The sequence below is a fragment of the Sinohyriopsis cumingii genome, chromosome 17 (genome assembly GCF_028554795.1).
Source record: "Sinohyriopsis cumingii isolate HCF-2022 chromosome 17, ASM2855479v2, whole genome shotgun sequence".
Taxonomy (NCBI): domain Eukaryota; kingdom Metazoa; phylum Mollusca; class Bivalvia; order Unionida; family Unionidae; genus Sinohyriopsis; species Sinohyriopsis cumingii.
Genome location: NC_142977.1, coordinates 14,161,286 through 14,178,562, shown reverse-complemented (window position 1 = coordinate 14,178,562; position 17,277 = coordinate 14,161,286). Strand labels below are relative to the sequence as shown.

At 38.0% G+C, this 17,277-nt stretch overlaps 1 protein-coding gene across 4 annotated transcripts; it reads left to right on the top strand.

Moving 5' to 3' along the window:
- Nucleotides 1-1,523: 1,523 nt before the first annotated feature.
- LOC149777789 (uncharacterized) lies at nt 1,524-12,155 on the top strand. Of its 4 annotated transcripts, none has more exons than XM_089938825.1 (5): nt 1,596-1,687; nt 5,777-5,822; nt 8,512-8,657; nt 10,701-10,868; nt 11,424-12,155. In XM_089938825.1, the coding sequence occupies exons 1-5, from the start codon at nt 1,663-1,665 to the stop codon at nt 11,480-11,482; spliced, it is 444 nt and encodes a 147-aa protein (XP_089794951.1). In that variant the 5' UTR covers nt 1,596-1,662; the 3' UTR covers nt 11,483-12,155. The 4 variants fall into 4 exon arrangements, with proteins under 4 accessions (XP_089794954.1, XP_089794951.1, XP_089794953.1 ...); XM_089938827.1 differs by lacking the exon at nt 1,596-1,687 and adding an exon at nt 1,880-1,972; XM_089938826.1 differs by lacking the exon at nt 1,596-1,687 and adding an exon at nt 2,253-2,274.
- Nucleotides 12,156-17,277: the final 5,122 nt, after the last annotated feature.

Here is a 17,277-nt window from a genome sequence, read left to right as displayed (position 1 = left end):
TATAACACCGGAGATCTGATTTTAATCAGATTGGGTGGAAGGAGACTGTACACGTGTCAAATGGTGCTGTACATGTTGTAATGTGGGAGGAGACTATGTTTTCAGGGTGGAAAGATACTTTGCACAAGCAAGTACGTGTTATAAGGATGAAGTAGATTGTACAAACAAGTAGGCCCTATATGTTGTAAAGTGGGCTAGACTTTGTACAAACATGTATGCTTTGTATGGTGGGGGGGGGACGCTTGGTACAAAAATATACGTTTTGTAAAGTTTGGAGGAGGATGTTAATCAAAATGTACTTGTTAGGTGGGAGGAGACAGCATACACACAAGTGTCGGTCGTAAGCTGATAACATACTTTTGTACCCACAAATACGTGTTGTAAGGTGGGATGAGACTGTACAAACATGTACTTGTAAGGTGGGAGAAGGCTTGTACAGCAAGTACGTGTTGTAAGGTGGGAGAAGGCTTGTACAGCAAATACGTGTTGTAAGGTGGGAGAAGGCTTGTACAGCAAATACGTGTTGTAAGGTGGGAGAAGGCTTGTACAGCAAGTACGTGTTGTAAGGTGGGAGAAGGCTTGTACAGCAAATACGTGTTGTAAGGTGGGAGAAGGCTTGTACAGCAAATACGTGTTGTAAGGTGGGAGAAGGCTTGTACAGCAAGTACGTGTTGTAAGGTGGGAGAAGGCTTGTACAGCAAGTACGTGTTGTAAGGTGGGAGAAGGCTTGTACAGCAAGTACGTGTTGTAAGGTGGGAGAAGGCTTGTACAGCAAGTACGTGTTGTAAGGTGGGAGAAGGCTTGTACAGCAAGTACGTGTTGTAAGGTGGGAGAAGGCTTGTACAGCAAGTACGTGTTGTAAGGTGGGAGGAGACTATACAAACAAGTACATGCTTTAAGGTGGGTTGGAGACTTTGTACAAACAAGTACAAGTTGTGATATGGTCGGAGACTGTAGAAACAAATACTTGTATGACGGGACTTTACAAGCAATTTCGTTTTGTTGGGTGAGAGGAGACTTTACGCAAGGAAGCATATATTGTAATGTGGGAGGGTTCTGTACAAGCAAGTATATGTTGTAATGTGGGAGGTTTTCTGTACAAGCAAGTATATGTTGTAACGTGGGAGGGTTTCTGTACAAGCAAGTATATGTTGCAAGGTGGGAGGGTTTCTGTACAAGCAAGTATATGTTGCAAGGTGGGCTTAGATTTTGTACACGCAAGAACGTGTTGTAACGTTGGAAGTTTTTTTTGTACAAACAAGTACGTGGTGCAAGGCGGGTGAAGACACCACACAAGTACATGTAGCAAGCTGGATGAAAGACAAATACGTGTTGTAACCTAGTAGGAGACTTTGTGCAAATATGTACAAGTCTTAACATGGGAGGGGAGTTTCTGGAAACAAGTACGTGTTGTAAAACTGGAGGAGACCTTCTATATGAGTACTTCCTGTTAGGTTTGGTTATACCTTCCATAAAGCAATATTGTATTTATAAAACAAGTAGCACGCGTTTGGCTTATAAACGTGCTTGAAAACTATCCTTGAATTTATGCAGACTGGCATACAACACGTTGTGCCATTTCAGCTCAACAACACCTTATCATGTGATCAGATTAGTGTCCCCCATGTGGCTTTTCCCAAGCACCCCAAGAGGACGAAAGATATGATTTATACACGGGATCGAAAAGGTTTGTTTCCTTTATAAGATCAGAAATTAAGTCTGGTACTTTATTGCTTATATTATCCCGTGTAAAGACAAAGATGTTAATTGCTCTCAGTTTTCCAAATTTTACGAATATTTATGAACTTCTTTTAAAGTCTTTGTCACCACTTTCATCAGCATGGGGTCATGCCAATGGGCAAGACTATACTGATAACCCTTGCCACAGTAATCTACCTATATATACGATCTGAGCTTTTATGTACGTTAACGGCATGGTAAAGAGAAAAAGAGATAAATTTTGATGACCCAGGTAAGGGCATTGCTTTCGTTATGAACTAGCTCTTACTTATATATTGCGAAACAAAGATCTTTAATTGAGAAGATTCAGATATTTATTCCTTAGGTCCATATAAGTAACTTAGATTTATCTCGACTTATGGTAACGGTAAATGTTGATGCATACGTATTAGCTCCAAATGCATTTGGAAACAAACGGGCCGGACCGATATGTAGCAACTAAGTTGACCGTTTAGCTGAATATCGCACTATCAGCCAATCAGGAACGACTTTTCAGATGTTACGTTGTTTGTGATGGATCAACAAAAATGCAAGGTGATGAGATCTTGAAATGTATTTCAGATTTACATTAAACTTTTTATGTAATTATCACGGGAACATGTACATCTTTGTGGATAAACATTTTGAATTTCACAAAGAAATGTATTGTATGTTTTGATTTATTTTAAGTAGTTTAGACAGTGTATTTTCATTAAGATTGTCCTCCATTATTAGCATCACTGGTAAGAGACTAAAAGAGTTATTCGATGGCCTACTTTTTATGTCAGTTTGTCTACATGGGGTTCTTACTAGATGGTCAGTTAGACATGGGTCCTTACTTGATGGTCAGTTCGACATGGATCCTTACTAGATGGTCAGTTCGACATCGGTTTTCATTAAACGTCTTCTTATGATATGTATTTGAAAGTCTTTCAGTCGCAACTCTTTATGAACGAAGAGTTGCACTGACATTGGGTTTTTACTAAAACAGGGATCGCACTGTGCAAATCCTAATCTGGGTATCAACGTACCGGTCAAATCTGAGTATCAGCGTATCGGTCAAATCTGAGTATCAACGTATCGGTCAAATCTGAGTATCAACGCATCCATCCTACACTGAACAACTTTGAAAACCAGACAATGGGATGATGACAGAGATCATTAGCAAATTGTGTACACTGAATTGAGCTTGGGAACAGAGTCACGTGAACATATGAAACTTTAATTGTGACTAAACTTTGTATTTCATTGTCTTTCAATAAACTATTCGATAGTCGGTATTCTGATATTGATTCAAGGTCGAAGGTCTTGACTCAAGACTTGTTTATGATGTCGTGATATCATGTGATGGCATTGGATACTGATGTATCTTTTTCACAGATATTCTCGCTTGCAATTCCCTTTTAGTCTTACCTACTATTTTTTTCCACAGAGAAGGCAGGTTTGGTAAGTTATTAATATTACGTGTAGTACAATAATCTCTTAGATTAAAAGTATGTTTGAGGTTTTTTTTTATATGCTTCTAAATATATTAGATTTTTTGCCTTGTGGCCACACGCTTGAAGATAGTTTGCCACTTTTTGTAATTTGACAACTTTTGAAAGTAGTTTATTAGCTTTGTTTGAAGAAAGGGATTGGCTGGTTAGGTTGTAACAAACGCTTAGCTTGTTGGCGTTCTGAAACAGGATTGTCAAGTTTTCTCTTTGGTTGGGTTCACATTTCTTCTGATAACCGTTGTTGGGTGGAGAAGGATAGACCTGTAGACAATCTGATTAAGATCAGATCTCCACTGCCCTTCACGAAGATCTAACTGCGACAGCTTAGGGGTCATGTTCTGGTAACCTTTGAATTAACCAATCGAAATTCAGCTTTCAGAAACTTTGAAGTGAATCAGGTCATTCGGTGCGAAAATATAACCCTTCATCTGATTGGCTGATAAAATTAGCGCTTATGGTAAGAACATGAACTCCAAGCGGTCGTTGTCAGAACTCACTGGATAGGTTCGTATTTTGACACCTCCCTAATGTTTAACGTAGAAGGCATGAACCTAATCATCATAAGCCTAACATTTATAAATTCACACAGAAGCTAAATATGTAATGTGGTTTAGATTTACTTTGAGTTAGGCTTGAAAATGGGTTGGCTTGTTTGGTGACTGCCTGTCAAAGTTAGACTAGCATTGAATATCAAATGCGTAACTTAGGCTGCAAATGAACAGCCGACTTGACGCACGTATTTCTGTATGTCTGCTACGGAGGTAAATATCTAAGTATCGAGATGGTTGATGGGTGATGAAAAGTATGCTAATGTGTTATAGTACTAGTTAACTTTATTCATGCATAAGGCAATACTGATTCTTTTAGGTCCCTTGTGACAGGAAAATATTCAAAATAGCTTTTTTGCTATCAAAAATTACTGTAAGAAAGAGGAGTTGGTAGTAGTGTTGGTTCAGTACATAAGCCACCAGTTGTATAAGGAATTTACCTGATTACCGCAGTCAAAATCTCACATGCATGATTTCTACAAAAATCATTCGTTTGTTTATATTTGCATCTTCGGTGTAAAGATATTCTCAATTTGCTGCAATAGGTCATTGGCGGATGACAAATCACCAGAACAACTGTCCAGTGAGAACTCAATTCTTCACGTAGGATAGTGGAGATTTTATTTTAATTTTCTGATGCGCTTCCGTAGGGCTCTAGTTGTTTTGGGGGCGTAACAACCTGGTTTTCGCAGAGGGTCGCCTTTACTTCCGATTTAATCGAGACTGAGAGAACGTGCTGCCTAATAGGATGTGGATGCGTGTCCTCCCATCTGCTGGGATGGTCTATTCACCCTCGGTCCATGACCGATTTCCGTATCTTTGTAACTCGTCAGAGGGAAGTGGTCTTGTTGATTTGTTTTTCAGCTGATTCCAATATACGTAGGTAGTGTAGTCAGGCGTCTCCATCCTCAGACACATATCTTTCTTTTTCGTCAGCTACCCCAAAATCGTCTTTTTACAGACCATTCAACAGGCAACAAAGTCGCCTCATACATTCCACATATAGTACTTCTACAGCCTTTTGTTTACATTGTCCTACTTTCAATATAAACCTTCGTGAATACTTCAAAGTAAGAAGCAGAAACAGACAAACAAAACTTAAAGCGAAATCAGTGAATATCTAGATTTCGCTAGGCTTTGATTTATCAGGCGAATGTTACAGCTTCCAATTTTAAAAGAACCCCTTTAAATGTCAAAGTGAGAACAATACACAAGTTGGCTATGTTATATTCAAGAGATGAGATGTTTTAATGAATGAAACCTGTATCACTTAAGCGTTACGGTTCGGAGGAAACCTTCGTTGTAGGAAATGTTTATAAAATCCCAAACAAACGGAGTATGTTAGTTAACGTAACTGGGCAGGATAAACTGTAAATTAGGTTAATGTAACCAAATCATTGTGGATGTGTGGTGGCGAATTTTATTTTTCGCTGATTTGTGTGCATCAGGCCCTCTCTTGGAAATGACTTGCAGCACAACCAAATAATAAAACAATTTCCAAGACAGAGAAACTGTCTTTCTTTACAGTATGTGAGATAAGTACAAGTATGATGTATTTAGGATACCAGCTTTAGTCCTTGACAAAGTTTACTGAACTGCGTTCGTCTTGTGAACATGTTAACTCAAAGGTTTAAGTAAATATATTTGGTCACTAAATTTGTTTTGTTCTAGTTTTTCAGTAACCTCTACGAATATCTTTAAAAACAAAGATAAATGGACAGACGAAACCTACTTCTTGTGAATTCTTACAAACTATTTTCGTGGAGTAGAGTTTCGATCATTTCTAGAGACTAGTATTTCAATTGAATTTGAGGCCACGAATATTTCTTCTTTCTTTTATGTTGTTGTTGTTCATGTTCTTAATCTTTCATTATCTTGGTGTTGTTGCTCTTCTTCTTCTTATTCGTCATCGTCTTCTTCTTCTACTTCTTATTTGTCGTCTTCTTTTTGTTCTTCTTCGTCTTCTTCTTCTTCTTACTATTACTATTATTATTATTATTATTATTATTTCAGATATGGCTAGAGAACTACTTATACTTCTGTTCTCATTTGTATTGAGGTAAGACCAAGTACCTAAATATATGAATGCAAATGATGTTATTTTAGTTAAGAGATATGCATAAAGATATACAAGTAAAAACCAGAATGCATTAATTGTAACACAAATGCCATGCTAATCGTGTCATTCAGTCATACATTTTAACTGCATCACCCAAGAAAAATATATATAATGTTTTGAAGATCTCTTGAACTTAATGCATGCATGCCTGTGTGAAATACGTTAAAATGTGTGAGTATAATAAAATAGTAAGAAAGAAACAATAATAACAGGATGTATATTAGCATCATTTCCCTGATGGAGATTACTATTTCGAAAACAATTTCATACTAGAAGAGAGATTATTAAAGGTTTCCCAAGGGAGAGTATGGTATAAAGTATTACGGAATTTACATCAACGAGGTATATTTCAGCATGGTGTTGTCACCAAAGAGTTGGTTCTCGTAATGAAAGTAGGACAACGGCTGATCGTGACGTATGCTTCCGGAAAGCTGCTTGGTTCCATGCATACTATGCAAGTTAAAACACAGAAACAGAAAATCAGTTTGCATTCTTATGTTGGATATACTATAAACTTTGAAATTAGCACAAGTTGTTGTTATCCCTACTTCTTATTTTACGGTTGGTGTACAGGGGGTTACCACGTCAGCCCATTATAAATGTTGGTTCTGCTTAATGGGTTTTAAAGGACTTTGTACACTGACATCAATATTGTTATGAGGCATTGAAAAAACAAAAAAAAACAAAAAAACATTTACTCGATTGTAAAGAGAAATTTACACAAGAAACAGTGACCGCTCTGGTGACCGCTCCGGTGGCCTAGTGGTTAGAGCGTCCGCCTCGGATGCGGGAGGTCAAGGGTTCGAACCTCAGCCGAGTCATACCAAAGACTTACAAAAATGGTACTAACAGCTGCATCGCTTGGCGCACAGCATTAAGAGATTAGTGTTAGGACTGGTCGGCCTGGTGTCAGGATAATGTGACTGGGTGGGACATCATGCTGAATGTCAGCGGCATGATGCCCCAGTACTAAACATCACTATAAACTGAGACAGTGCCGACATCGTAGCGATATGACGTAAATTTGTTTAAGTTACGTTAAAAATCCCAAACACACCCACACACATGCATGAAACATTACTCTGTATAATAAAAAAATGTTAAAACAAATTTCTGTCATTTTATATATGCCGTTACATTTGTATAAATCTGTGTGCCGTTACATTTTTATATATGTGTGTGCCGTTACATATGCTTTCTACATTAGTTACGAAGATGAATAATACGGAAATAAATTTCTGGGGTGACGTGGTTTCCTATTTTATATTTATGTTGTTGTTTTGTTATTTAAACATGTGCTAATAATTATTCGTTTTTCATTTCTGTCTTGTAATATCTAGGAAATATTTCCTCAAAAGCCAAACATAGATATATAACGCAAAGATATATAACCTGGTATTGCATTTTGAAATACATTCACATGAAAGTTTAGGCTCCATCTATTTTTATATGCTGTTATAACTATAAAATAATTCATTTCCTAATTTTGTCCACATTTTAATTTGTGTATATGTATGCATTGATCTGATTCAATATTTATGTATTTTGCGTTAAAATATCATCATACTTAAACCAATTCAGTTATTATGGAAACGGTTAAAATATAATCAAATTTCTTTGTTGTTTTTGTTTTACAAATCAGCTAAGACTTACGTCTTTAACTTTACAACCACAAAATTATGGTTACTATGCCGCTTCTAATCATTGTGATATTGAACTGCATCGCACATATTTTGGTCGATACGACACGTCTGATTGCTTCATGTCGCTTCTAATCATTGTGATCCTGGACTGCATCGCACATCTTTCGGTGAACGTGATACGTTTGACTGCTTCATGTCGCTTCTAATCAGTGTGATATTGGACTGCGTCGCACATCTTTTGTTCAATATGACACGTTTGACTGCTTCATGTCGCTTCTAATCATTGTGATATTGGACTGCATCGCACATCTTTTGTTCAATGTGACACGTCTGACTGCTTCACGTCGCTTCTAATCATTGTGATATTGGACTGCATCGCACATCTTTTGTTCAATGTGACACATTTGACTGCTTCACGCCGCTTCTAATCATTGCGATCATTTAATATTTTAAAAACATGATTGATAAAACATTTCCAACAAACATTCACTAAAATCTGATGAGACTTCCATTTTATGTTATCTGAAGAGTCTACCTTGTTTTACTTGAAGATTTCGCACTCGGTTCTTGAGCCTGATTCGACCATGGTGTTTAATATCTCTATAGCGTATGTTATAGAACAAATGAATTATTTAAGATATTAATATTTTTCCCTTGAGTTATTTGGCAGTAAAAATTTAGCCAAAGAAAAGTGGTTTTAAAAGTTTGAAATTGTTTATACCCTTTCTTCTATCATTAGATGGTTTGATTTACAATTTTACCCAAATTGGTTCTTTTTGTTTTTTTGTTGTATCCTTATACGCAGCTATGCTGAACTTTGTTGCGATGCACAGACAAGGCTAACGCCATTGTTAGCTTTCATTCATCTTTGTGTTGCCATATGTTGGCATTTGAATAACTTTATCGTTTTTCCTTGGCAACATTTGGATGGCTTGTTTGATTTATGCGAGAGAAATGCATTTAGTTAAAATTCCCATGTATTACAGTGTGACCGCTCATCCAGGACGACCACCGACTCCAGATGACCCAAATGCCCGACACTTGTTCGAAACCGCGGAGATGAACAGGACCGTAGACGGTTTTTTAACGGAGGAGGAAATCGCTGATATTTTCACAAAATTTGATATCAATGGTACCAAGCATTTAAATTTTTAAAAAAATCAATAATTGAAAGCAAGAAAATAATGAGATGGGGCAATTGTGTGAGAGTTTACCGATATTTTTTGTATCAAATATCTAGATATTTTCAGGGAAGCACATTAAAAGGTATGCATTAAACTTGCATCATGTTCCTCAAGACAAATATTTCTTGGCCAGTAATAAAATCTTACAATGCAAAACATTACATCATTGCCCTACAAGTCAGTCTTGGAATCATTTAATCATATTATTACCGTTTCCGTTGACCATATCGTTGTTTTGTGTGCCTGAGGCTCAGACTAAAATATGTATACTGTGTGTATTGACGGAGTGAATTAACTCCTCATATCCATGCCGAGTGTGAACGCTACAAAATGTAGCGAGTGTGAACGCTACAAAATGTAGCGAGTGTGAACGCTACAAAATGTAGCGAGTGTGAACGCTACAAAATGTAGTTCTTTGCCTTTTGTGGCGATTCACAATCATCTTTGCATGTTGAAAAGTTGATTGTTTTCCTTTTTTGAGTTCTATTTCTATTCACATTGATTTCAATCAATATAAGACACACGTATGATTTAAACATGAAAGATGGCTTTAATGAAGAACGTAGAGCACTGCCGACGCTGAACGCTCAACCATTCAAGTACTGGCCAATGGAAATAAGTGTGGCGTAGAGAATAGGCGAAATGATGAACCAACAATTTGACGGTAGTGTTTGCAAGGGCTACTGGTTGTATAGCAGCAGTATTTGCATTGTTGGCTGATTATATGACGATAGACAGTAGTGATTGTATTTTGGAATGAATACATGACGCTAGTATTTACACGTGTGACTGATACTAGCGCTTGTATGGGTGACTGATTATAAGGAAGCAGTGTTTGTACAGGTTACTGCCTGTATAATGGTAGTACTTGCATGGATCACTGATTATATGATGGCAGTGCTTGCGCGCGCGCGCGCGCGTGTGTGTGTGTGTGTGTGTGAATTGGATTTTTAACGTAGCTTTAATAACTTTTCAGTCATATCGCTACGATGTCTACAGTGTGGCAGTTTATAGTGATGTTTAGCATTGGGGCATCATGCCGCAGACATGTAGCATGATGTCCCACCCAGTCACATTATCCTGACACCAGGCCGACCAGTCCTAACACTAACATCTAAATGTTGGGCGCCAAGCGAGGCAGCTTGTAGTACAATTTCTCTAAGTCTTTGGTATGACTCGACCGGTCATGGAACCCACGACCTCCCGCATCAGAGGCGGACGCTCTAACCACTAGGCCACCGGACCGGTCCATTCTTGTGATTACAGTATTGCATGCAATCTCTCATGGCAAATAAGGAATTACAAGTGAGCGGCAGAGTTGGAATCTATAGATGTCCTTCTAGTTAGTTTATTGTAACATCTAAGCAAATCAAAGAACTTACGAGTGGTCGTGGGCCCCGAGTGGTCGAGTGGTCTAAAGCGCTCTCCGTTACGGATCACTGCCATCTCACCTCTGTCTGCGTGGGTTCGAGTCTCGGAATTGGCCAATGTGGGTATGTGAGAAAGCTTGCCAGTAGCTTCTCGATGGTCGGTGGTTCTTTCCAGGGATTTCCCTGGTTCTTCCTCCACCATTAATACTGGCCGCTATGTATAGCCTATCGTGTGCTGAAAAATGGCGTTAAACCCTACAACAACAACAACAACGATTGATCGTTCTTCCGATAAGTGGAGTTCCTCATGCCTGCCCATGTTTAATTTAGCAAAATACTATTTTGTTATGCATTGTTTTCGTTATATATCTGCACTTAATATTTTTAATCTAAGTAGAGTATGGAGGTCTTAAACGTCTTTTGGAAAGAGGATCAAAGAATGCGTATTCCGTCCTTTTGCTTTGAGAAATTTGTTCAACGAATCATGGATAGTATAAGACGAAAAAACAAAAAAACTTGTGTGCCGATGGTGATGATGATGATAATGAGGAGGTGGAGGATAACTGGGAGCATGACTGAGGCATCGACAGCAATGATATTGATGATTATGAATTATTGCAGGAGACGGCCGAGTAAATGAAGCAGAGTTTCTTAAGCACTGGACAGACCTAAAGTTGGGACTAAATGAGACTGCAGTGGTTCTGTTTGCCCGAGCAGATACAGATCGGGACGGGAGTATCAGTAGAAATCCGGACATGGGTCGAATCTTCTATTACTTTGACAGAGATGGTAAACACAGAAAATAAAAAAAAGATAAACATTTGAGTTAAAACAAGGAACACATATAAAGGACAATTACAGAGAAAAATCATGCAATATTGAAAACCAGCCAATATGATTCGGACCTATTGAATTCCAAGAAGATAGGCCATGACTATATTGAAATGAGAAGTGAGAATGGCTACGAAAGTTCTTGATGGCGCCTTACGTTAATACATTTGCAATCTACAATTCTTAAAAGGTTTCAGGAGTAATTCCAACGTTAAGTTTATAAGTAATTGATTTTAAATCAATATCGAAGGCAAATAAAGTTTAGGGTAAATGTGACAAAAACGTATCACAAATAATACACAAATATCACAAATAATAAACAAATATCATAAATTATACCTTAAGGGACCCACTGGTGGAACTTTTCTGACATAGTTTTGTCAGTGTAATGGTTAAAATAAAATTCTAGGATAGCTATTCATTATTCTTTCTTCTATTTTAAGCTTTCAGTAGCTCTTTGGCTCTTCGTTTAAAAAATGTATTTGATTGATTATTGATTTTACATTTTTTCAGGTGATCATAAAGTGAGCTTGCCTGAATTCGTCACGGTTTGGTACAGTCTATCCAGCTAATTTGTTATTGTCAAGATAATTACTATGTAGTACAGTCTATCCACCTAATTTACTATTGTCAAGATAATTACTATGTAGTAGAGTCTATCCACCTAATTTACTATTATCAAGATAATTACTATGTAGTACAGTCTATCCAGCTAATTTACTATTGTCAAGATAATTACTATGTAGTACAGTCTATCCACCTAATTTACTATTGTCAAGATAATTACTATGTAGTACAGTCTATCCACCTAATTTACTATTGTCAAGATAATTACTATGTAGTACATTCTATCCAGCTAATTTACTATTGTCAAAATAATTATTATGTAGTACAGTTTTCCAGCTAATTTATTATTGTCAAGATAATTACTATATAGTACAGTCTATCCAGCAAATTTACTATTGACAAGATAATTACTATGTAGTACAGTTTTCCAGCTAATTTATTATTGTCAAGATCATTGCTGTGTAGTAGTTTTTCCAGCAAATTTGTTTTTGACAAGATAATTACTATGTAGTACAGTTTTCCAGCTAATTTACTATTGTCAAGATAACTGCTGTTAAGTACAGTTTTCCTGCTAATTTGTTCCTGACAAGATAATTACTATGTAGTACAGTCTTTCCAGCTCTTTTACTATTGTCAAGTTCATTGTCATGAAATGTAAAATTAAACATCTCATTCATGTTTTCTTACTTTCTTGTGTATTTATCACCACCTTCATTGTGAACACCCACACACGTGACATATGATCTTTGCAATTTAAAAAGTAATGAAAAAGTGCCCTCCATTCACAGCAAGATAACAACGTACATTCAGGTTTGCGCATAATTTTCTGTCCTGGTCTTGACGAATTAAATGCATGCTAGCAACGGCGTATATTTTGTTGTTATATGAATATGAAAAGTATTTTTGAACAATCATTGACCCTGAATGTAAACATCTTGACAACTCTACATATACTGCAATGCACAACATCAAATTAGCCACATGACCTTTAACCTCGTAATCAAATCGTGGTCGAATAGTAGGCATATTAAATAATAATAATAATACGCGAATGACAATTATGAAAACGTTAGATCTTAAATCTCTCCTAGGCGTTCGACTTTTAGAAGAGAGTGATTTGTTTTCGCTTAAAGTGGTTAAGTTGCTTTTACCTTGGATCCGAACAATATCCTTTACATTCTCTAATATGGAGTTCGATGCCAAGCTGTGAACATCCGTATTTTCGTAACTAACTAACACGTTCATGTATGTAACGTATTTCTTCAAATTTAGCACAATACATTTGTACATGTTTACGTTTATCTTTTAAGGGTTTGGGGGTGTGGGGTTTTGTACGGAAATATTTTTCGGCAGCACGTTCGTGTCAGTGTCATTAATATAATATTGTTCCTACAAGTCCTCACGTTAACACAAAAGAAATCAATACAATTTGCCATGTTTTTGGGGATCACTGGGAAACCAAATTGCACTAGTTGTATCATAATAATAAAAAAATTAATGTATGTGACTAAATTTAGACCTCGTACTCTGTGCGCAACTTCCTGTATGAGGGCTTATCCGATTGGTGCAATATTGCACGTATATGGTCTTCGGTAACTCTAAAATTGAAATTCAGCTCAACTGTGGCAAAGTAAAATATATTCTAACTTTATGTTAGCCAACAACTCCTCGACATGCAAATGATATTCTTGCTGCAGATACATTACCTAATCCACTTATACTGTCCCTGACAATGGTTTCTATGGCTCTATCTTCTTTCCTACCTAAACAAAAATTAAAGATAGCGGATGCTTCAAACGTTTTGGGAAACCATACAAACACTTTCCGGGTTTATCTGTTTGAATCAGACGTGGCTCATTTCTTGCCAGCATCGCTGTCCTGAGTCAATCATTGTTGAATATTGTAGTTCCAAAGAAAATCATGAATGTTTTTTTTATATCTGGTTTTATCATATATTTCCTTACAAGTGATTATGCTGTTTTCCTTTGATACAAGCCAGCATGTACACCAAAAAAAAAATTAAAATGTCTATTGTGTTTATCCTATTGGCTTTATATAGCATGAAAACGCAAATATGTGTAATTCAGTCCATTTTGTCAAGGTGAATTCCGATCAGTTGATTCAAATGCAAATATTTCTCAAAAATGCAAAACAATTAATGCTTACTTTTTATGTGATGTCATCAATTTCGTACCTAATAGAGGTTATATAGTCTGGTTCCATCCAAACTTAAAACTAATGCAATGGAGCTCGTCAAATACGTACCCAAATAAATAATGCAGTGGAGCTCGTTAAATTTGTACCCAAATACATAATGCAGTGGAGCTCGTCAAATACGTACCCAAATAACTACTGCAGTGCAGCTCGTCAAATACGTACCCAAATAAATAATGCAGTGGAGCTCGTTAAATTTGTACCCAAATACATAATGCAGTGGAGCTCGTCAAATACGTACCCAAATAACTACTGCAGTGCAGCTCGTCAAATACGTACCCGAATAAATAATGCAGTGGAGCTCGTCAAATACGTACCCAAATAACTACTGCAGTGGAGCTCGTCAAATACGTACCCAAATAACTACTGCAGTGGAGATCGTCAAATATGTACCCAAATAAATAATGCAGTGGAGTTCGTCAAATACGTACCCAAATAACTACTGCAGTGCAGCTCGTCAAATACGTACCCAAATACATAATGCAGTGGAACTCGTCAAATACGTACCCAAATAACTACTGCAGTGGAGATCGTCAAATATGTACCCAAATAAATAATGCAGTGGAGCTCGTCAAATACGTACCCAAATAACTACTGCAGTGGAGCTCGTCAAATACGTACCCAAATACATAATGCAGTGGAACTCGTCAAATACGTACCCAAATAAGTACTGCAGTGCAGCTCGTCAAATACGTACCCAAATAAATAATGCAGTGGAGCTCGTCAAATACGTACCCAAATAACTACTGCAGTGGAGATCGTCAAATATGTACCCAAATAAATAATGCAGTGGAGCTCGTCAAATACGTACCCAAATAACTACTGCAGTGGAGCTCGTCAAATACGTACCCAAATACATAATGCAGTGGAACTCGTCAAATACGTACCCAAATAAGTACTGCAGTGCAGCTCGTCAAATACGTACCCAAATAAATAATGCAGTGGAGCTCGTCAAATACGTACCCAAATAAAAAATGCAGTGGAGCTCGTCAAATACGTACCCAAATAACTACTGCAGTGGAGATCGTCAAATATGTACCCAAATAAATAATGCAGTGGAGCTCGTCAAATACGTACCCAAATAACTACTGCAGTGGAGCTCGTCAAATACGTATCCAAATAACTAATGCATTGAATTTCGTCATAAATGTACCAAATAAAGAAAATATATAAGGAGCTTAATTATTGTAATGATGTCAGCTTAAAATACCAGGCTCATATTCTGTGTAAAATATATTGTATAACCCGAATCAGTTACTGTAGTAGGTCACTAATCACGGTTACAGTCAAACCCGGTTTAGCCATTGTATTGTATCTCCAGGTAAGGATACAATCACACCTATGCTAGCTGTGGCAGAGTCACTCTGGGCAAGGATACATTCATACCGGGCAAGGATACATACAGTCATACCTATGCTTGGTATGGTAGAGTCACTCTGGGCAAGGATACAGTCATACCTATGTTAGCTACGGTAGAGTCACTCTGGCAAGGATACAAATTACCGCAGGTTGGCTGTTTTTTTGTAGTTTATCTCGTGTGATGATAGAGACAAGCACGGTTGTGTTGCCGTGATGTATCTCTGGGGGGAGACAGAAACAAACTTGGTTGGGCTGCTGTGGTACGTCTCTGGGCAAAGATAGAGAACAAGCTTGGGTGGGTTGTTGTGATTTTTCTCTGGTCAAAAACAGAGAAGAGAACAGGGATTGGTGGGCTGCTGTGTTGTCTGTCTGGGCGAGGATACGTACAAGCCTGTGCCTTCTTGTTTGTCGCTTCTCTTCTGAATGACCAAGGTTGGCTATTAAGACATGTCTATGTGTAATCATAATGACTAATATGGGTTTGGCTGATGTGACTTGCCTCTGGAGGAGGATACAGACAAGCTGCGGCAGGCTGTTGTGACTTGCTTCTGGAGGAGGATACAGACAAGCTTGGGCAGGCTGTTGTGTGTCGTTAGGCAAGGATACTGACAATCCTGAGTTAGTGTTTTTTCTGGGTAAGAGTGCAGTTGGCTGCCGTGGTAAATCTATTGGTAACGATACAGACAAGCTCGGGTAGCCTTCACTAGTGTGTATGTGGGCAAAGATACAGACAAGCCTGGGTTGGGTGTTGCTGAGCTGTATCAATGGGCAAAAACACCGACATGTCCGGATTAGTTGCCGTGTTGTGTCAATGGACAAAGACACAGAAAAGCCGGGGGCCCCGAGTGGCCGAGTGGTCTAAAGCGCTCTCCGTTACGGATCACTGCCATCTCACCTCTGTTTGCGTAGGTTCGAGTCTCGGATTCAGCCAATGTGGGTAAGTGAGAAAGTTTACCAGTAGCTTCTCGTGGGTCGGTGGTTCTTTCCGGGGTTTTCCCGGGTTCTTCCTCCACCATTAATACTGGCCGCCATGTATAGCTTATCGTGTGCTGAAAAACGGCGTTAAACCCAACAACAACAACAACAACACAGAAAAGCCTGGTCTGGTCTCTGGGTTGGCTGCTGTGGTGTGTCAGTGGGCAGAGATACAAAAAAGCCTAAGCTGGTGGCTGTGGTATGTCAGTTGACAAGGATATAGATATGCCACGGCTAGATGCTATGATATGTCAACTGGCAAGGAAACAGACAAGGTTAACTACAGTGAAGTGTCAATGGACAAGATTCCAGACCTGCCCGGACGTGGCTTATGTGCTTCTTTTTCTTTCAATAAGCAGGGTTGCCTGCAAACTTGGGTTAGTTTGTGTGCTGTGTCAATTGACAAGGATATAGACAATCCCGGGCTGGATGTTTTGCTGTGTCAATTGACAAGGATATGGACAATCTCGGGCTGGATATTGTGCTGTGACAATTGACATGGATACGGACAATACCGAGCTGGATGCTGTGCTGTGTTGATTGACAAGGATACGGACAATCCTGGGCTGGATATTGTGCTGTGTTGATTGACAAGGATACGCAAAATCTCGGGCTGGATATTGTGCTGTGACAATTGACAATGATACGGACAATCCCAGGCTGGATGTAGTGCTGTATCTCTGGGCGAGATAATTGGCTCTTATTGCCTCGACATTTCATAATCTTCCATGCATTGATATTAAACAACAAATAGTCAAACAAACATTGACATCTATGTCAACCACCCACCCCAAAAATAAAAAAATAAAAATCAATTTGATATGAATACAATTACAGACATTTATTTCACCAATGTTAAACAATAATGTCTTGATTAACTGTAGTCATTATCTAGTCATATATGAGCAATACAATGTAATTAAATAGAGTGAAACTGTATTATTCCTGTTGGTGTTTCTGTACAGGACAATGTTAATTCGTGAGATTTGCGTCATTGTCCTAACTCTGGCGTCACCATATAGGTGTCATGTCAATGACACCTCGAGGGACAGAATATATGTATGTGTATGTATGTGGTTTTATATGAATAAGACACAGAGAGACTTTATTGCATGGACGAGTGTACTGTGAAATTGAATATATTCGATAGAAAGTACGCGAGGATCGTTTCGAATGCATAAGCGTATGGATGTATTTGATCGATGGTTGTGAATTTAAATTGAATCATTTGGAATGAAACGTACATAGGACC